At 35.1% G+C, this 22,365-nt stretch overlaps 1 protein-coding gene across 3 annotated transcripts; it reads right to left on the reverse strand.

The window, feature by feature from the left end:
• Window positions 1-1,469: 1,469 nt before the first annotated feature.
• On the reverse strand, window positions 1,470-22,287 carry GLYATL3 (glycine-N-acyltransferase like 3). Of its 3 annotated transcripts, XM_006926461.3 has the most exons (7): window positions 18,379-22,287; window positions 14,587-14,683; window positions 14,136-14,232; window positions 9,779-9,886; window positions 8,911-9,037; window positions 6,173-6,299; window positions 1,470-3,050 (listed from the first exon to the last, which is right to left on the reverse strand). In XM_006926461.3, the coding sequence occupies exons 3-7, from the start codon at window positions 14,211-14,213 to the stop codon at window positions 2,624-2,626; spliced, it is 867 nt and encodes a 288-aa protein (XP_006926523.1). In that variant the 5' UTR covers window positions 14,214-14,232; window positions 14,587-14,683; window positions 18,379-22,287; the 3' UTR covers window positions 1,470-2,623. The 3 variants fall into 3 exon arrangements, with proteins under 3 accessions (XP_006926523.1, XP_006926524.1, XP_024898678.1); XM_006926462.3 differs by lacking the exon at window positions 14,587-14,683; XM_025042910.1 differs by having other exon boundaries at window positions 14,587-22,287.
• Window positions 22,288-22,365: the final 78 nt, after the last annotated feature.

The raw sequence follows: 22,365 nt of genomic DNA on the forward strand, positions 1-22,365 counted from the left end.
AGGATATTACCAGAAATTAGAAGCCACTTTTCATGTTCTCTTCTAGTTACTGTCCTTCGGAAGGGTAACTACTTCCTGACTTCTAAGGATATAGATTAGCTTTGCCTGGTTTTGAACTTTATATAAATGAAATCATACAGTGTGTATTCTTGTTTCTGGCTTCTTTTTGGTACATGTCTATAAAATATTTGATAGTGCAATGGAAAATGTTCATTCCTTATGTATTCTTGGCCTCAGTGTAATTTGACACCACCTACCATCCCCAATCTTCTTTTCTCCTTTCTCTTCTGTGACAGTTATCTGCCTTTCCTCCTATCTTCTGGTGCCTCCTACTCCTATTCCAGAATCTTCCCCTCACTCAACTTTAAATCTTTGATGTACTCAAGGTCTAGTGGTAGTTAATCTCAGCCAAACATATAGCTTCTGTTACTATCTGTATGTGACCCGTTTTTGAGACTGAAATATCCAAATCGATCTCCTTACTTCTATGTTTGAAAAACTTGACATTCCCAAACTGAACAAACAATTTCTTCTGCTCCCAATTGTTCCTGATCTGGTGCTGGGCAAAAATCTCTCCCAAAATACAGAGTCCATTGTTGGGGTGGGGGTGGAGCTGAAAAATACAGAAAACAAAGGAATAATTGCCCCCAAAGATTTCCAAGCTGCTTAAGGGACCACTTAGCATAATGACTGATAGTACAGGCTTCAGAATCTGACAAATCCAGTTTTCAATCATGACTCAGCCACTTAAAACCTGTATAACTTTTGGTGAGTCATAATACCTCTGAGCCAGAATTCCCACAATAAGACAATACCTTCTCCTTCACAAGGATTAAGTAATATATCTCTACTATTTGACACTATTAGCACACAGTTAAATTTTAAACAAACAGCAGGCATATTATTATTAGAAAGAAAATAAGGTATTATATTACTACCATATACCAGGCAGGAGTAAACCATGCTTAATTAAAGCAAACGATAATGAGCATCCCTGGGGCAGAAACTAGACCATATTCTCCCAAAGGGCTTTGTGGACTCTGGGTACTTGGTGCTCATCCCTCTCGCACCACAGAGAAGTTTCCAGGTAACCTGTGGCTCGGGATGACCTAAGCGTATTCACTCCCAAGGAGTCTTGTTTTTTTTTCATGAAAATGATGCCCTCCTTCAGCTAATTAGTTTACTTTTCTCAGAATAAACACCTAAACTTTGGATTTCCCTTTATCTTTGTGGGTGGGGTTTTGTGAAACTCTATAGTATAATACATTAATATTTTCTATATATCCAAGTCAACTTTATCCAGACTAGACAAATCCAACCATTGTGTTTATGCCTGCTTTTATTGCCAATGGAAGAACACAGCTTGTAGATGTTTATCTTTTCCTTTATTGTCCTTGAAAGATACACGCACACACACAACATTCGGAAGCCAAATTAAAAAAAAAAAAGTACTGACAAGAATAAAAGACTAATGGATGTATTGATTTAATTATTTAAACATTTTTTAATTTCATTAACAAAAAGGATATATGATTTAGTGAAAAAATAGATTGAAATCAAAATGACATCCTGGCTTAGCCTCTAGCACTGATTATCTGTGTAATCTTGAAGTCATTTATTTTCTTTGGTCAAATTCTTCATATGTAATAAGAGAATTAAAGTTTAATATCTTATCAAAATTCTATGAGTTTACATACATATAGACTATATGAAAGGAAAGTATATGTATGTGTGTGTATATATGTATATGTGCATCTGCATATCACATGTATATTAGTTTCTTATGAGAAAGCAAATTATAATCAAAGAACCTGGAATAGGTGATAGGTAAGATTCTAAGCTGACATCATCTGTTGCTAGTGTTTAAAACAGCAGTATCTTCATCCCTCCATCCAAGGCAACTGAGTAGTGGGAATTTGTTAGAAATGCAAATTCTCAGGCCCTCCCTCAGACTCACTGAACAGGAGGTCTGTGGGGGAGAGGCTCAGCCATCGGTGTTGCAATCTGCCCTTCAGGTGATTCCGAAGTGCACCAAAATGTGAGAACAACTGCATTTGAACATTCGCAGGGAAAAACATAGGCTGAAGTCATAGGCAGAAGTGAAGAGCCAGTAACTAAAGGCGGGAGAGGGTGGAAGGCAGGATAGTCTACAGAGAACTGGATCAGAGGTGGTAGAAATTGAGTTCAGGGAGACATGGCAGTGTGGGCACAGTGGGAAATGTTATTTATGATAGTGGGGAACTGGTGTGGTTGTGAGAATACACAGCAGAAGCCCATGAAGCAATAATAAAGCAGTAGCCACAGGCTCCTGTGTTCAATCATTTGTTCTCGCGGAGTCATTTCTGCTACTAAGGTTTTAGAATCTTTTTCCTGCAGTAGATCTCAAAAGAGGATACTTACCCTCTTTCTCAGCTGCAGCGATCCCTGACTCTTACAGTTATTTACTGCAGAAACCTAAGACACGGAGAATTAAGGCTTCTCAGGCTGATCTTGCATGTGTTCTTCCAGGCACTTTTCAATAACTCAAGATTCTCCTTATCTGTTTGAATTTTTTTTCTCACTGGCAGCTAAGAAGTATGTGTATGTTCAGGGAAAAACAGAAAATTCCTGAAGTTTCACTGAGCTAGAGGGGAACTACTCTAGAGAAAGCTGCAGGGGTGAGAATAAGCCTATGAAAACGACAAGGCAAGAACTCGGCATGCACACTCTTCAGGAGGTTTACTGATGCCACGTTGTCGTCAAGGACATTGCCCTGTCTGGGGAATCCCCGACTTTGCAACTTCCTGGCCAGTGTGAGGAGCACCAGCCGGCTATAACCTTTTCTGCGATGCTCTGGTAGGGTGTAGCTGTGGCACATGGTGGCAAACTGGTCTGTGATAGACCAAGAGACTGGGTTTCCCTTGTCATCGCGGACACAGATACTGGGGAAGCAGGAGATGAGATTGGTGATGTACCGGAGACATTGTTCATTGCCGCCCCGCGACCAAGTTCGGTTGAGCAGGTCAGCATCAGTGACACTCAGGTAGGTTAGTCGTGGGGAAGAACTCATTCTAGAAGAAAAAGATATGAGAAGAAACAAGAACTCAGGATCACGTGCCTACAAACTACTCTTTTACACTGATTCAAACTGAAAAACTATTTCAGAGATAGTGCCTAACAAATACCAAGACATTTGCAATAAATTAGAATGCATCTCTTCCCACTTACAAACATCTTTCAGGGTTTCATTTCTGATAGGACAAAAATACTCATTATTTCTAATTTAAGTCTTTCCTTCTAATTTTATGACCATTTGTCATTGTCCTCAGTATAGATTAAGGCAAGTAAAGCAATTCTTAGACTTCATATTAAGTCCTAAGTCTGTTGACACCCTCTGAGCCCTTGAAAAAGTCCATATTTTGGGGTCCCTTTTTCCTTGGTTAAAACAAACAAACAAACAAACAAAAAAACAGTTTTAGAATAGAACATCTATCTTTATGCATTCGTGGCCAGAACATAAATACAAATTATGTAACATTCTAGGCATACGTAGATGTTCGAAAAATGCTAGTTCTTCTACACCTTCCCCTAAAAGGTTGGGAAAAAGGTCTAAAAGACCATGGCATTAAGATAAAGATAGGGGCTGGTGCAATTTGTAAGAACTGAGATGGATTACTTAGTTGAAAGCCTTTGGGGCTGGTCGTGCTTCAGAATTTGCTTTTGTTCTTGAAGTTGTTGATGTGGTAAGACCATCCCCAGGGATCGTTAATGTCATTCTAGCTATGATCTTCTTTACAAAACCCAAGTTTGTGTTTTCATTAGTGGTTCTGCAGGACTAGCTCACATTCCAGGCATATCGTTGGCTCTGGCACTGGGACAATCACCTAACCACTAAGCAGGGGTAAAATATAAACAAATAAAATCAATAACTGGCTGATAGAATTTTTAATTCTTGAAAATGAACTTCAATACAAAGGCAAAGAAGCAGGCACAAATGTATCCAAATAAAAACATTGCTAAGGCAAGCATTTCAGGAGTAGTTATACTAGAGACTATAACCTTGTATCTGAAGAGCTGGGTATCCAAAATAGTGTGCAAAACTGGAAAATGACTTTGTTAAAGACAAATTGTTTAACTTCTATGAAAAAGGGAGCAATTTAAGTCAAAAACTGATATTAAAAGGCCTGGCTGGGGATAGAGGAAAATTTTAAATAACATTTCAGGAATGTGACAGTAAACAGACTGTGGGAAACTCTAAAACTCTAAAGGACAAGTAGCCTGTTTTTGTTTGTTTGTTTGTTTTAACAAAAAGTAATGTAGAAATATAAAGGATGAAAAGGGAACCTGTATGTCAAAGGAACCTTAAGAGGTATTAATCAACTACAATGTGTAAACTTCATTAGATCCTTATTCAAAACAAATAAACTGCCAAAAATATTATAATAATTTGGGAAATGTGACTACTAACTGATTACTGTACTTTAAGGAAATGAAGTATAAAGGGTGGTGCAGAAGAGTTTACATAGCAGGCTTGAGGCCACTATCTTTCAAAAAGTTTGTTTGCCATGTTGACCCTTGGCTGGTGTCTGGCAATTTGAATTTCTGGCAATTTGAATTTCTGGAGGGTTCCTGCCATTCTGAGAACTGATATGAGTAGTTCACTGTTCCTGTTTGTACAACCAATGTAGTTTATACTAAACATCTGCTTTCATTCTGGAAGTCTCAGATATTGGTATGTGCTATGCAGAGGGTGCTCCCCATTAAAAATCCTAACACATGTCACAACTCATTGTTAGGGAAATTAAGTATGTCTTGTGTGACTTCACTGGCAGGGGACTCTGGGAAGCTTGTGCCCAGTTTCCTCTGGATTTTGTGAATGTAGGTTTCTCTTCGCTGGTTTTGGTTTTGATTTGTATCCTTTTATTGTAATAAATCATAGTCGTGATTGTATGTTAAGGCCTCTGTATCCGACTAGCCAATCACTGAGCCTCTGAGTGGTCTCAGGGACCTCTGTCACAGATGTAATGTTAGTATTTTTTTTTAAAGAATCCTTATCTTTTGGAGAAAAATATATTAAAATGTTTAAGAATGGAATAATGTTTTGTATATTTCCTTCAGAATAACCCAAGGGATGGAAAGAGATAGAGATATGGATGGAAAGAGATAGAGATATAGATGAAACAAGATAACCCATATATCGATGGGAGGTTCATTATACCAGTCTCTCAATCTTTGTGTGTGTTTGAAAATTTTCATAACTGAAAAGAAATAAAAACAAAGTTCAGTTTCTTTATATAACTTAAAGAGTCCATTCTTCTTTAGGTTTAGTCTTGTTTTGCTCAATAATTCCTTTGATGTATTCCATAGAAGTGAAGAAAACTAACATTCACTGGAGTGGGTACTTTTCAGGCTATCATGTTCCATTTGCTTACAAAAAATATGTAAGAAAGACATTGATGAATTTTAGAGAAGAATAAATTGATCGAGGCTCAGAAAGATTAGGCAGAAGGGAAGGTAGCCAGTAAATGACAAAGTACAGGCTCCAAAGTAAGAAAAGGAGAATGTAGGTGTAAACCAACTAATGTTTTGAAGGACTGGATTCTGGAATCAGATATTGGGATTTATTTTCCGGCTCTATAATTTACTTCTGTGTGTTACTCCAACTCCATTCAAAAAGAGAATGATAATACTACTTTACAGGGTTGTGGAAAAGATTCAAGAGGAAATGTATTTAAAACATTTAGTGCCTGGCAGTTGGATACCCTCATCTCTGAAACAACGAACAAAAAAAACCAAGGAAAAAATAAACAAGAAAAAAAAAACCAATAAAATCAACCTTAGGCTCAAACAGAGGAGAGGGTGTTTAGAATTATTTAGGGAAGGATGATGCCAAGGAATGATTTTTCTGCGTATACTGTGAAAAAAACAGGACTTCTGAGTTCATTTACTACTATGGACAAAGACACTGATTTGATTTTGTAAAAAATTGTGAGCAGTCAAGCATGGCAGAAAGGAAAAGAGTAAACATACACACAGACACACAAACACATACATATAGACATAAATTTAGACTCAATGGCCCAAATTCAAGGCACCTAAATATTCCTTAATGATATTAAGTACTCCAGGTACTGTTCTTTGTACTTCTACAGCAGTAAGTCCTGACCCAAATGCAGAAATTTAATTTGCATACACGGAACTGGTGTCTGGCAGGGTTGAAAGAGGAGATAAACAAACGGCCTTGAAGGAGCTTAACTTTACATCCAACTGCTTTGAGGCGGCAACAGCTTTGGACACAGTGTATAATTCACTCTGCAGCCCTGTATATAGTAAGACAATGAAAAAATGTGGATATTACATTTGAATATACAAAAAGGAAATTTGTGACAATATTTTTATGCTACGTATCATTAATATAGAATTTTTTTCTCCTAAGTTAGACTGAACCAGTTCTTTCTAAAAGTCAGATTAACATTTCTTTAAAAAATTTTTAAGATTATAAGATGTAACAGATACAGAAAACTGCATAATCAAATGTGTAGCTTTAATTATGTACCACTAAAGCCACACAAAATAGAGATTTATTGGCCACTTTCTATCTACCAGTCTCCCAAACACAATTCCCTTTCTCTCCTCTAAAAATAAACACTATCATCATTTTTATAATAATCACTACCTTTTTTTTTTACAGCTTTATTATCCAACTATGCATCCTTAAACACCATACTTTGATTTTACCCATTTTTTGTCTTGTAAGCCTTTTATCTGCAGGTTTTCTTTTAATCCTCACCTCCCCTTTTAAAAATTTTAAAAATTTATTTGTTAAATAACCCAGTTGTTTGCTAAATAAAGTTTCTAGAGTCTGGATTTTGCTGATTATCTCTCCACAGTGTTATTGACCATGTTCTTCTACCCATTGAATAGGTTACCACTTGTAACAAATGACTTTCTCCTTTCTCATAGAAGAAAGGAAACTTCCCGTATTGCTCTGCCTTTGTCCACCCTACCTCCTTAGAAAGGGAGAACTAGCCAAAGAGAAAAGCAGATTCAGGACATTTATTGGACCACAGTTACCAATGGATAGGCTACTAAAACATTTACGTTAGTACTCACATAGATAAACTCTCCTCTCATCCGTGTAACCAATAGTGAGCGAAAGAGCCTGACTTGTCTCGGTAGCTGCATACCTTTTCATTTCTTGCCCTCACATGGCAGACATAAGGATTGCCTCCTCTGAGTAGGTTAGTGGGCTAACCCTGATTCCATATTCTTTACAGGTGGCTCTTAGATTAAAAATGGCAAAGGCATCACTGTGCAGGGTGTGTTGTTGCTCTGAACACCCAGTGCTGAAGTAGCTCCACCATCTTGTGCTTGGCCTATCCAGACACCCCCACTAGCAGCCCTGACTAGAGCCTGTGCTGTGGCAAAAGATAAAAGACTGAACATTTATATGGCAGTAGGTAGGCTTTTGGATTTGTTTATGACTTGGGAATGTTATGGAAACAGCCCCCTTTTAGATTCTCTGATTAAAAATAATAAAGATACTGGTGACTTCTTAGAAGCTGTTCAATTCAATATTCCAAGGAGATTACAGTTATTGCCACAGGAGCCTGTAGTCAGACCACTTCAGAAGCCACAAGTAATTAATGTCTGCACTGACTTACATGCTAAATGAGGGGCCTTTACTACTCTAGCTATATTAGGTGCTACTAATTCACATCAGTTACCACCAAGCCTTCAGGAAGGATAATTGAGTCAATTTAAATGACTATAACTGACTCATGGCTACCAGCTCAGCCTTCTGAAAAAAATACTGGCAATTATGGGGATAGTCTTTCCCCATAATTTCCAATTCAGGTGATTTGAAGATATTAGGCCTATAGCACCAATATCCATCCAACTACTGCTGTGATTTTTCATATCAAGGAAGAGGTATACCCATTTCCACATTAAAGTAATACTGTAGAGAAAACTTTTCTAAATTGGCTAAGCAAGCGGTAGAACCACATCTCACTTCTAACCAGCATAATGGGTAAATCTGTAAAGGTGAGAGATAGTTTAGAATTTCCTCTCTAAGGTCTCTTTGAGCATTTATGAATGAATTTTATATAACATCCTGAGTCTTTAGATTATGAATATGCATTAGTTATTGTCTGAAGATGGAGAGAAACTTTTCCTTGTGAGGGGACTTCAGCTATTTGTGGCTGAAAAAAATGACCAGATTTTATATTTCTAACATGGGAATCCCTGCCTTCTTGTCAAATGATCAAGGGGCTCACTTCACTAAAACAGTTATAAACAGTAATTTCATTACCTGTATTAACCTCTAATCATTATGAAAGACTGAAAGAGTAATGATACACTGAAGCTGAAACTGTCCATCCAAACTATCAGAAACTCTTAATGGGCTTCTATCTTGGCCTACAGTTCTCCCACTAGCATTGATGACCATGCAATTATCTCCTAGGAGCTCTTTTCTTATAAAATCATTTCAGAATATCCTACGCAGATCAGTTCATTATCTTTTTCCAGAATTATTTGCTCCAGAAAGAAGAAAAGCTCACCTACTGGCTTGAGCTTAAATTAGAGTTATTTAAAAAGATTGTAATAGCAAAGTGTTAAGAATAATAAGGAAAAATATTCTGTGATACTCACTGATAGCCATATTACAGTAACAGTAGGAAAAAGTCACTTAAAAGCAGCCCCATTTAAATAGCCTCTGCCTATCCCAAAGGCCAATCCTCATTAAGAGTAAAAAAATAAGTGTTCTTACAAAACCATAATGTATAAATTGTAAATATATAAAATGTATTGATATATATTTGCGCATCTATGTGTATGCACATCACATATGCGAAATACGTCATATCTATCTGATATATATGACAAAAAGGATTTAACAATTGCCTTGTATCTTGCACTTGACCTCACCTTGTATTTGAAAAACTTGGTTCCAGTTGATAACATCACATTCTTCCAACAGCCCTCGGTAAGCCCTGACATCCTTGTAGAATACAGCATAGGCATTAGTATAATGGTCCAGGTTATCTGTCTCAGCCTAGGACAGAAGATACAATCATAAAACCAGAAATATATCTTCTAGATAATTCAAATCCGAGATAGATTAGATACCATTAGCTGTGCATCTAGATAATTAGCTAATGGTAGCAAAATTAGCCACCTATAAACAATGGCTAAGTGGGAATGTGGCAATATACTGTCGTGAAGGAAAGAAGAGACATTTGGAGCTTTTGCTTGATTATTTCTTCTAGTATTAGGGAGGTTTGAAGACATTTATTTCACATTTTTGTAAGACATTCTTTATAAAAAATGAAAAAGTGTAACTCAATGGACCCACATACAAGAATCAAATAGAACTCTCAGAACTTTCCTAATGTGGTCAGGGCAGCACATTTTTGATCACTTGAGCCTCCTTTTGGTCTCAGAGGCAGAATGGGGCAGATGTTGTCTTTTTCCATCTTCTTACACATTTACCCACATGACCAAAATCATTGATTATAAGAAATGGTCAACCTAGTGGGAAAACTAGTATGTTCAAGTATATATGCTTTATGCTTCTAGTGACTATGGAACACTAAAGAAACACTTTATTGAATGCATTTATACAAGAGGTTTCCATATGTCTAACACTCCAAAGCCAGTCAAATTAGAAGCTAATGGTAAAATATGTAGCTCATCAAGCTGAAGTATATGGCTATGATGGTTATAATATCCCCTTTACCAATCTTTTCTTTCAAGTTGATGCCAGCTCTTATTTTCTTGCCTTTCAAAGCTGTACCTCTTTCTGCCGCCGAGTGATAACAGCTTTGAAGTCTGGCCATGAATCCAATATCACTTCTTTTTGAAAGGGATTCCCACGATTTATGTTCATTACTGCTCCATAAACCTGAATCAGAGAACCCGGAGAGACAAGCCAACCTCATTACCAGCTGTTTCAGTTTTATATTACCTTATCACTTGTTCTAATGTAGAATTATGGCCACAGGAGGGGAAGTTATAAATATATACACAACATACACACATACAAACTTATCTCTTATTTTATTAGTGCACATGAAAACTGGTAAAAAGTCTATGAAAGCCTAAGAAAACTTTCCCCAAACTTAGTTTCTTTTATAGTATAACAATGGAAGGTACTAAATCAATACGCTTACTGGATAGGTGCTTGGCACATAGGTCAGCAATAAATACTCGCTCAATCAGAATCTCTTGTATGGATTTAGACCTCACACGTTTTTTATAAATTCCACATATAATTTTGATGCTCAGCTGCTTTTGAAGTTTATTATGCTATCTGAAAATAACCTGTGAAATGCAACTACTCGTTTAATACTGAATTACAGTTAAACATCACTTGATGTTTGGCCCTCAAAAAAGGCCTCCCCCAAAAGGCCAAAAACACCTCCCTGAATTTCTGTATTTCAAATTTGATGGAGCAAGGCTTTATACATATTACCTGAGGATTGTAATTATGTCTCATTCACTATGGTATCCATGGAGCCTGACAAAGCTGATCAAATGCTTTTTGGCTAAACAATACTGAAGTAATATTAGAATTCTGTTCTGTAGCCCTTCATATTTTTTTCTCTTCTAAGAATTAAAAATGTCTGTCCTAAAAAGCAACTCTCATATGTTATGTATGTGCTTCTAGAGAAGAGAAAGTTGTGGCGGTAATGAGCTCCAGGCAACGTTCATAGCTGCATTTTCATAATAGATAAAAACTGGAAACAATCTAAATGTCTATCCAAGGTGGAAAAAATAAACAAATTGTAGCATATTCATATTCTGGATTACAAAACAGCAACATAATGTTGAGCAAAAGAAGTTACATACAAAAAGATATTTATTGTGTGATCTAGTTAATATTATATTCAAGAACATGTAAAACTAAATTATAGCTAGCTTTAGAAGTCAGGATAGTGGTTACTTTTGGGGAGCAGGGAAGTTATTGATTGGTGGTGGTGCAGGGATGAGTAGCCTCTGAAGTAATGTTCTTTCTTAATTGGAGTGGAGATTACACAGATATTTACTTTGTGAAAATTCATTAAACTGTGTAAGTATGTTATGTGCACTTTCTAGTATGTGTTAAACTTCAATGAAAACACTTTATGAGAACATTGGAACATACATTTTACCTCCTTTATCACTATCGTAATGCAAATCAGCTCACCTCAATGCCTAGAACATTTCCCAGCTCTCTTCTATTATACCCAATCTGGGACCTCACTCAAATCCTCTCATAGAACGTATCTTTCCCAGTTTAGTCTGGCTGATAACAGTGTGTAACATGGATTACACTTAGTGAAAATTCAAGAACTAAAGTAAACTGTAAGAGTCATGGCTTGTTCTGTTGGTACTTGTTTAACTGACTTGTTCTGTTAATCATTAAATTCTGAGGCTGCTTATCTTACATTTACGATGGAGTAATAAATACAAAATTGCATTAGTAATAAATAAGTGGTTTTACACCAGGAAATCACACATCCTTATTAAATAATGGAGCTTAAATATGATTGGTATGTTTAGAAGGAAAAAACTCTTTCAATATTCAGATTCTGAAAGGAAAAAAAAAAAACATAACTTGTTTGTCAAAGATTTGGAACCAATTGAAAGATTTGGCATTGGCTGAAAATAAACAAACCTTTCCAATAGCTGTCCATTCAAAGGGTGAGTGTTGAGAGGAGATGGGAAGTAGCTAGGGGAAATTAAAGAGGCTAGAGGAATGATCAGTTAGAGTTTGTGAAGGAAATTTGGAGAGATATTTAATTACTTTAACCCTAAAGTGAGATTATAAAATGCATAGCCATAACTCCAAAGAATGGGTGAACAATAAAACTATATTTTCTTTATCTTTTTTTACTCTAAAGGACATAGTATAACCAAAAGAGTATTTTCAAAGTATGAACAAAGAACTAAAGATAGGCATCACATAATGATGCAATAACTGAAGAAGGATAAATGGATCCAGGGATAAAGAGACTCAATGTATAGAAAATGAGAAATTGGGAGTACCAAGCTAAACAGCTATTAAAGAGATAATTATATAAGGAAGACCTCAATTTGTGCCTACATGTCTCATTTTTAAGTTCTTTCTTCAAATGGTGCTATGAGAGGCAAACATTTCAAAAGAACAGTCAGTTTGGAATCTGATAATCTGGATTTAAATCTGAACTCTAGCATTTAGAGATGGAGAATTGACAGTAACATCATCTGTAAAATTATAATATAAATATCTGTCTATTCAACAGTATTGATGTTACGAAGATATTAATATTAGTTTTGATGACTCCAAATGAGATAGTGTGAAAATTAAAAAAATCTGTACATTCTGTTCAGATCTAGTCAACTAATCTGAATTCAGAAGCTTTTAAAAATAAGATTTAAACAGATAAGAAATAAGTAATTATTGTATAAAGCTCCTGGTGACCAATCAATAACAGTTTATTGAGAATTATCATGGGCAAAGCCGGGTGCCAAGCACTGTAGGAGGGGTAAAAAAAAGAAAAAAAGTTCAACATTTACATCTACCCATCTGGTAGCTAAGTTGCTGTGAAAAAAGCAACAAATATGAAATTAAAGGAACTGAGATTTGACTCTGTGTCTTTATTTGCTGTACTACCTTCTTTGAACATTAATTTATTCATTTATAAAATGAGTTAATAAACATCTTACAAAGTGGTTGAAAATACAAAATATTTAAATTCTTTGTATGCTAAATACAGTGCAAATATAATAACTTAAGACCCCATCATTTGTCTTGATAATTATAACATCTTTCATGACCCTGAGAAGGTCACCAAAACTTTTTTGTTCTCTTTGGCACAAGAGTTAGTCAAACATGTTAAAAAAAAATGTAGCTGATCATCTCATTCTATTTATTTTTATTTTTGGTATGTAAAACTTTTTAATTAAAGTATAGTTGACATACAAAATTGCATTAGCTTCAGGTGTATAAAATAGTGATTTAACATTTATATATCTTACAAAATGATCACGAGAAGTCTAGTAACCATCTGTCACTGTACAAAGTTATTGCAATATCGACTCATTCCACTTATTTACCTCAGTGTCAGCATTCAAAATGAGAAAATTTGGGTCAGATTGTCCATTTGGTACTTTTTTAGCTGTACAATCCCAAATTATTACTCCAAATTTCCCCACCACATATAGTTTAAGCACAATCAGTAAGGCAAGATGACTAGATTTGATCAGCCCAGTACAGTGCACTTGGACATTCTCTAGGTCAATTTTGGTCAATTTTAGTGTAAATAAGGATTATCCAAGATGTTTGTTAAAAATACAGGTCCCTGGTCTCTATCTTCAGAAACTATGATTTCATTATATATCTTCTAGGTTATTAGCATGCTTCTCACATTTGAAAACCATTGCTGTTGGGTTATCTCTTTGCTCGAGAAACTCAGACCTCAAATGTAATTTTCTTGCATTCTGCACTTTTTCTTCTCCAAGTGCTTAAAATATTTCTGATCTTATTTTTAGTTATAATCTTTAGTTAATGTCATCTTCCACAGCAACTCTGAGTTATCCACAAGCACTCTTAGACTTTTAGAAGACTTCAACCAATATAAGCTTGATAATCAACAAAGCTGTTGAAAAAATTTCAAAAAAAGATATTGAAAGAAACAGAAAAAATTTATAACAACCTTTAAATTTCATTTTCATTGTGTACCTAGGTTATGTTTTTTGCTTTTTGCTTTTTGTTTGTTTGTTTGTTTTTAACCAGCAATGCCACCCTTCTGTCATTAAAAAAAAATTAGAACTCAAATTTACCCTAGAAATAATCTAGACCAGCATTACCCAAATTTTCCTAGGAGTCATGTAGAACGATTGTCAAAAATATAACTATGTGGGCCATATCCACAATCCATTGAATCAGTCTTTAGCAGGTGGGGACTGGGAAGCTGTGTGTTTAATAAGTAAAGGGTGGGTACTTTCAAAGGATCCCTTGTTCGTAGCCCCAGGACTTTCAGCGCTGAGTGTCTTGTACAGTTGGCGACTGAGAGCAGGACTGTTGGGTCCTGCTCATCAGAAAAATTATCATCAGAAAAATGTGGGTAACAGCCACATTATTTCACAAATCAATAAAATAAATAAAATAAAGAAATAAAACTCTTTACCTTGAGTGATTCAGGAAAGTGACTCTTCAGCAGTTTTTCCAGTGTCAGTAATTTGGAAACACAGTTTAGCACCAACATCTTCTCCGTAATTCTATACCTAATTAAAAACTTGAAGTTATACATCTACCTTTGCCTGTCAATATCTGAATCTATCTAGGCACATCACTGAAGTCTTGTTTTCACTAGGTACAATTCTGAATTTACCCTAGAAATAATCTAGACCAGCATTACCCAAATTTTCCTAGGAGCCATGTAGAGTAATTGTCAAAAATATACCTATGTGCCATAGCCACAGCCCGTTGAATCAGTCTGCAGCAGGTGGGGACTGGGAAGCTGTGTGTTTAACAAGTATTCCAAGAGAGCCTTATCATCAGAAAAATTTGGGCAACAACCACATTATTTCACAAATCAATAAAATAAAGAAATAAAATAAATAAATAAAACTCTTTACCTTGAGTGATTCAGGAAAGTGACTCTTCAACAGTTTTTCCAGTGTCAGTAATTTGGAAAAACAGTTTAGCACCAACATCTTCTCTGTAATTCTACACCTAATTAAAAACTTGAAGTTATACATTTACCTTTGCCTGTTAATATCTGAATCTATCTAGGAACATCACTGAAGTCTTGTTTTCACTGGGTACAATTCTGAATGCCATTGCTCCCTCTGAAGAGGGAAGAAGGAAGACAGGGAGGCACTGGGATGGGTAAATAAGAACATATAAACCTAATCCTAGAAAGATGTGAGTGTCTAGACTGGATTATGTCTTGCTATTATACACATTCATTGTACTCTAAACTCTTCCTTGAGGACATGATAGCAGTTGTAATTTTGCATTTATTCGTGTTCTCTTTGATTTATGTCTGTCTCAACTAGACTGTGAGCTGCATAAAGGAAGGGCCCACGTCTGCCTTATGCTCCACTGTATCCGCAGCACCTACCACAGGGACTGGCACATAGGAAGGAGCATACTAAGTAGTTGTTGAATGGATGATACGAAACTCAGAGTAAGAGTCTTAGGGTTAAGGAGGGAAACTTTTTCACAATCTAGGACAACGATGAGAGAAAGACTTGAGTGGGTCAGGTGTTGGGTGGTTATGAGGAACAACTTGGGGAGAAACACCTAGATCGAAGATGAAGACTCAGATGCGGGCAAAGGCCGAGGCTCGTTTCAGTCAAATAAAATTAAGGAACAAAAAACAGGCCTAAATATAACTTATGCAACTTCATGCATTCTGACGCAATTATATTTTCTAAATTTGGGGGCTCTATCTCCCCTGCTTTCTGTTCCCAAGAAAAAATTTTTTTTCCCAACATTCCAATCATGTGTTGACTAAATTAAAGAAAAAAAACATATTATCCCATATTCAATGTAGTAGAGCCTATCTACCTACTCTTTGAAGCGAGGTACTAGATGGCAAAGATAACTCAGCTAGACACGAGATGCTAGTGCTTCCGGGACTGTGGTGGATTATTCCTTTACAATACATTATCCAAATAGAGAAAGCTACTTGATTTCCCTATGTGGCATCCCTGTAGCTATAAGATACTCAGAGCGTTCGATTGTGATTTACTTAAAATCCTATCTTAAGTAAAGCTACTTGATTTCCCTATGTGGCATCCCTGTAGCTATAAGATACTCAGAGCGTTCGATTGTGATTACTTAAAATCCACTTTAAACCCTATCATAAAGTTTACATGAGTTTGAACTTCTAAGAGGCATGTTTCTTATGATCAGGCGGTGTGGGTTCCAGTTCACTGAGTGGCACACCTAAGGTGTTGTATTCTCGACAGGAGTCAGAAGAGAACTAAGGGCCACGGCAACATCAGAAAATCAGGCTTCTGGACCCTCGAACTCAGTCTGGGTCACGTTAGAAACTTTGAAAAGATCAAGTTTCCAGAGTTCAAGTTGAACAAAGAAAGAAGTGTAGCCATCGACTCTTCACCCTTGAATCTGCTTGACTTTTCACTCACTCATGTTATCTCTAAATAAAATTTTAACTTCTTAGGAGATTCTCATGTTAAACACATTCATTTATTCGAATTCAGTCTTTTGCGAGAAAATGAAATTAAATTATTTCAAAGGGAAGCTGATCGTGTGCCTCTTATTAGATTTGATGTCTAGAGATCCTTTTATGTTCTAATCATAGTAAAGTGTATAGTGCAGAGTAGGAATTCTAAGTACTTGATGATTTACTTATTTATTGCCAGTTTGTTCCCCAAAGGATTGAAAATCACTTCTAAACACAGACAAAAATATATCAAGATAAATTAAGTTTAAATTAAAATTCAAGCATGGGTAAAAATAAAGGTACAAAAGTAATATGGAGTCAAGAGTGAGCTCCACAGGCAAAGCGTATGGAATACAGTCCTACATGTAGAGTTGATCCTCTTTATTCATGGATTCCACATTTATAAATTCACCTATTTGCTAAAATATATTTGTAGCCCCTAAAATTAATACTAGCAGTGCTTTCGCAGTCATTTGTGGACACACATAGAGCAGTGAAAAATTTGAGTCTCCCAACACCAACGTTTCAGCTTAAGTTGAAAAAGCCGACTTCTTGTTTCAACTCAAGTACTATAAACAAGTTCTTTATGCAGTCTATTAGTGCCACTTTTTTTGCGGTTTTTGATTTTTGTTGATAATTTCACTGATAAAAATGGCCCCCAAGCATAGTGCCTAAGTGCTAGTTAGTGTTCCTCAGTGCAAAACGGCTGTAATATGCCTTACAGAGAAAATGTATACATTAGATAAGCTTCCTTCAGGCATGAGTTATAATAATGTTCTTGACTGTGAGTTCAGTGATAATAAATCAATGATATATATTAAATAATGTTTCTTTAAATAGAAATACATACACATAAAACAAGGTTGTGTGTTGATCTGCTAATAAAAATGTGACCAGAGGCTTGTAGGAATCTAACTGTATATTTTCCATAGGAGCAATGGTTCAGAATTTGCTAAGGCAGTGTTCTCTGAGAAGTTATTGAATATAAGGTCTATGAACAATGAGAATCGACCATAGTTAAAGGAAGTGAGAGCTCTTTTTTTTTTACTTTAAGCTTTCTAGCAGTTAATACAAAGAGAAACAAACATAGTTACACGATTCAGTGTGCCCACAGAATTACTCTTACACTCTTTACCATAGTATTTGCTTGACTCTTCACTTATACCATCTCTAAATAAAGGCCAGTTTTCTAACTTCTAAATATTCAAAATCCTACTGGAACTGGCTTCAATATATCTTTCTAGATTAAGCAGCTCTTGCAACTCACAAATTACTCAGGGTGAAAATTTCTATGACATTAAATTCAGAGACATTTCTCCCAGGGATTCATAAAGAGTGGATACTATAATTAATGAACATTGGAAAATATCCTTTCAGTAAACAGTGATGAATTTCATAAGGATATTTCTTTTTTATTAAATACAAAGATCATCTTTAAAGGCCACAAACAGGATGCAGGAATTCTTGGATGCAGAAAATATTTTTCACATATTTTTGAATTATATTAGAAAGTCATAATGACTACTATTAACTCTGAAGGCTACAAGATTAGATTACCATATCTTTACCACTCAATTATAAATTCCCCACAATTAATGTGTTCTAGAATTGGACGATAAAGTTTTGTTGATCCTCTAGCCAAATTGTTATTAACAACAGACTCACTAACTGAAGTCTTTGTCGAGAAAAATTATCATGCTCATATAACTTTTAGAAACTGAAATTTCTTTGGAGCAAGTGTCCATCAGCACACAGTAAGCACCTAAAATATTTTAAAATTAACTAGACAATGAAAGCATGATAACCTCTTGGTAGACTTTTAATTCTTATAAATAAATATCTCTGTTTTTATAGTGTAATACATTATTTGCAATATAATTGTGGACGTTTGTTAATGAGGAAAGAAATTTTTTGTTTTTTTTTAAAGCATTGCGATCCGATGCCAGTAAATATTTTTCAGATGATAGATTTTTTGCTTAGAAAGATTTCTCTTATTTGTTTCCCTAGTTGTACCCATATTATAATACAAAAATATATTTCATAATACTTATTTTCCCTATATCATTATTTAAGTTAAACAAACAAAAACACCAAAAAAAAAGAAATATCTTTTCCTCTATTTAAATTTATTCTTACTATATAACGTTGAATTTTATCCCTCTATTTTTTCTATTTCTTCTTGTCATTATAATCAATGATTTGAAATTTGTTATCTTAATGAATAAATGCTTACCTGGTGTTGACTTTGCCTGAAACTGAGGTCTTTCACTCTGTGTTAGTGCAGCAGCTTTCTCTATAAATGGTGAGTTTATTCTTCAAGCCTACTTCCCTAATTAATCCTTAGTGGAAAGAGGAGGGATGAAAAAAAAAAGTGTCTGCACCTGTAGAAAGGGAGGAGTTTATGATGTCAGGTTAAATTTATTACACATACAGTGCAAGTATTTTCACTCCGTCTGTTTTTTTCTATTACATTTAGTCTTGTGGTATAAACCCAGTAAATATTGATCTTGATTTAGAGATGGACATTTTCTAGACACAACCTATCTGTCAGGATCTCATGGAAAAAGATTAAAAGGAATGAGACCCAGGCAAACAGGGTACTATAAAATAATACAGATACTGACCACTTTTATATTTTTATTTATTCTGAAGAAAATGATTTTGCTGCCCTAAACTTCCAAGGCTGAAATAGAGTCATCTCTAAAGAGGATGCTTGTGAAATTGAGAGTATTTTTGAAAATTTTAATTCTTTTACCCCATTCTTTTAAGTGAAAAATCATTCAGTTTACTCCTCTCTCAAATGGCTGCAATTTAAGCACCAAACAAATATTTATATGGGCATCTCAGCACACAATGCAATGAACTTTCAGATAATAAACTGTAAATGTCTCAGAAGGCAATGGCAAGTGCTTCGTTTTGAATGCAGTCACATGGGAGGATACTGTTTACCACTGTTAACCTCTCACAAAGTCAGGAGCAAAAGGAGTAGGTTAGGGCAGTCTTGAAGATGCTCGTTTAAGCAATGCAAGATAATTGATAATAGAAAGTTACTGGAGAAATTGTATTAGATGACAATTACTGGATGTCAAAATAAGAGTGTTCTTGATCCTGGTACATTCATAATTTTTTTTTTTTTTTAAAGATGTTACTGAAGGCATCATATACCTATGTATGTCCTTAAGGATCTTATGTAAATCTAGTCTTTTCTAAGTACTGAGGAAAATCAATTAAAAAAGTGAACATAAGCTATTATTTGTAGAACAAAATCTATTTTAGACAATATCAGAAAAAACTTCAAAAGTTAGGGTCAAGTTATTTATGGACCTGAGAGACATATAAATGTCTTTCCAGATTTAGACTACATCTTGTTCCCAAGGACATCCAAAACAGAAACTTCTATTCTTTTTTCAAAGTTTTTTGCTCTCTAAAACATCAGGACTAATTAAAATAGTTGTTTTTTGCCTAGTAACCAATAAAGCAAAGCATATTATTTTTCCAGGGAAACCGTATTGTTGAAGATAATTAAATTTGAAATATGTCCATCAAGCTAAACTGAACTTCTAACTCTAAAATTAAAACGAAAAAGAAAAAGGAGAAAAAGAGGTTACTAATATAAATTTAGAGATTTTATTCTATAAACCCAAGTGAATGAATTCATAATATCATTATACCTAGAAAAATAGATCGATTTGTACATTGTTGTTATAGAATTTCTCATCAGCTTCAGTAGCCTCTTCTGTTTGTAGCTCATCAGCTAAGAGGTCAAAATTACAATTGTTTTTGCTTCCAAGTTCTATCACTTACTATTTGAGTGATCTCAAGACAGTTATTTAGACTCTATGCCTCAGGTTCTTCACCGGCAGGATGGGGATAATAGTGACTGTTATGGGGTTTAAGGCCCATACTGTTATTGGAATTAAACACTGGCATAAATATATGCATACACATAACGGGCTTAGAATAGTGCCTGGCATATAGCACACATCATTAAATGTCAGCCATTTTTATCATTGTTATTGTTATATAGCCCTGTTGTCCCACTTGAAAACCAACTTTAATTTTAAGGACCTCCTTGGAGGTATAAAAGAGGGCGAAATTGGCAAACACACATTTGTTTCTATTAGTTAAAAAAATTAACAATTTCAATTTTAAAAAGTAATCTAGTTTCACTGACTCTGAAAAACATCTCTTCTTCCTTTTCCTCTTTGCCCAATTTTAACAACTATAACCAATCTTTAGAAATGACTGCTACAGCAATTTCAGTCTTGATTAACAGCAGAGGTTACTTTAATGAGGAGTGAGAATATCTAAGCCAAGAGAAAGTGGTTCCATAGTGATTTAGTAGTGAAGAACTACATTCAACAGCAGCAACTTTAAACAAGAAAAGCTGGTTATAACATAAAAAGGGCTCAGTCACTTTAGACGTGATAAAGTCCAAGTAGGAAATTCAAATTTCTCTCTGAGTTTGCTTTCTTTCCTCTCTCTTTTCCTCAAAGCTGAATATTTCTTAATAATGAATGAAACATGAGAGGATTTAGAAGACTTATGTTTGGAAACTAAGCCAACCTGAATGATTCAAATGCTAATTTTGAAGGTGCACCTGCATTTATTTTTGATAAACAGACAATACCTGGAAATTCTATCCAACCAAATAAAAGAAAGTAAATCCCTTAATTTTAGGTTCCAGTGCAGGTGTGTCATATTTAAATAAAACCTGTTTGTTAAACATATCCCTGAGAGTTGGGGAAAATGGAGGGACTTATAAAGTACGAATTATAAATGACCGACTGTATACTAAGGTTCTGCAACGTATCTGTACAGGCTGCCTCTCCTCAAACTCCACCACACATACAAGTTATACCAGTTACCTTCCTTCCTTTGGCAGGATTATTGGGGACCCATTTTCCTGTATTAAACAACTTCCCCCTTTAGCCTTTTCCAATCTTTTTTTCAATCTGATAGGTGAAAACATTTTGATTTGCATTTAAGTGATTATTATAAGATTGATCATCTTCCAATACTTTTTTGACCATTTATGTATGTTTGAGAATTGACCACTTTCCTCTTGGTATTTGTTACTGATATTTTAAGTTTCTATTTTATATTTAACTTTCTTTGGAATGTTTTGGTATAAAGTAGGAATATTAACTGCTGCCTCTCTGCCACCATCTCTGGTGTGGTTAGTTTTCTCAAGACCATTTATTGAATATTTTTCTGCATTTTTTCTGAAATGCTATTTTTTTCACGGTCTACATTTTTACACTATATATCCTCTATTCCAAAATGTGTACTTTCAGAATTTAGTTTCTGGCATTGGCATTTATCTTCTCCTTACTGGAGAGGAGTTGTATCATAGTTAGCAATGGCCTATGCATATGAGGACTTAGATGGGTGTGGATACTACAAGAGAAGATGGCCATTTGAATTACTAGGACCATGTGCAGTTGAATTTTAATTTTATTTGGCTCTGTAATTACCTGTTATTCATGAAGAGTATACCAAAATTTAGCCTTTAAAAAAAATATTGTGTATGTTTTGAATTGCCGGCAACATGCCAGAAGATACTGTTGCTCTCTCAAAATTAGATCACATACTTTTCATTTCTACAAATGGGTAGTATGACCAGTTCATGCATGATGAACTATCACTCACTAACAAAGGTAAGTGAAAATTTCAGTTCATGTTCAATAATGTTAAAACAGATATTCTGAGGGAAAACAGCAGATTTTTAATGTCTCTCCTTTCTCCCCATCGAAAGCTACTATAAATGCCATGATTGATGACCAAAATCAGTGAGTTAGGGTTCTATTAGTCAACTCTAAAAACATGAAGCTTTGAGTTTCCAAGTGAAGAGTTTTTAAGTTTTAAGACATTTTGTAAAATCTTTTTACTTTTAGTTGCTTTGTCTGGTGTGTAGCAGGCAGTCCAAAATATATAAAAATGTTTTCTTTACATGCTACCTCACAAGTTTTCTTTCTTGAAGACTTTCTCTCTAAAATCCATTAATGTCCTTCTTGACCATTATTTCCTAAGAGGCTATTGCTTTTGACCCTTTTACTGAGCTGCCTAGGGTTCCCTCATGACGTCTGGTCTCCCTCTCTGTAATGAGCATTAAACTCAATTTGTTTAACTAAAGCTATGTTTCTGGTGGTGTCTGCCTGGAGGATAATGACAGAATTATGGCACCTTCTAAATTAACTGAAAAAATATTCCCGGGGAG

The sequence above is a fragment of the Pteropus alecto genome, unplaced genomic scaffold (assembly GCF_000325575.1).
Source record: "Pteropus alecto unplaced genomic scaffold, ASM32557v1 scaffold7, whole genome shotgun sequence".
In the NCBI taxonomy this organism is placed as follows: Eukaryota; Metazoa; Chordata; class Mammalia; order Chiroptera; family Pteropodidae; genus Pteropus; species Pteropus alecto.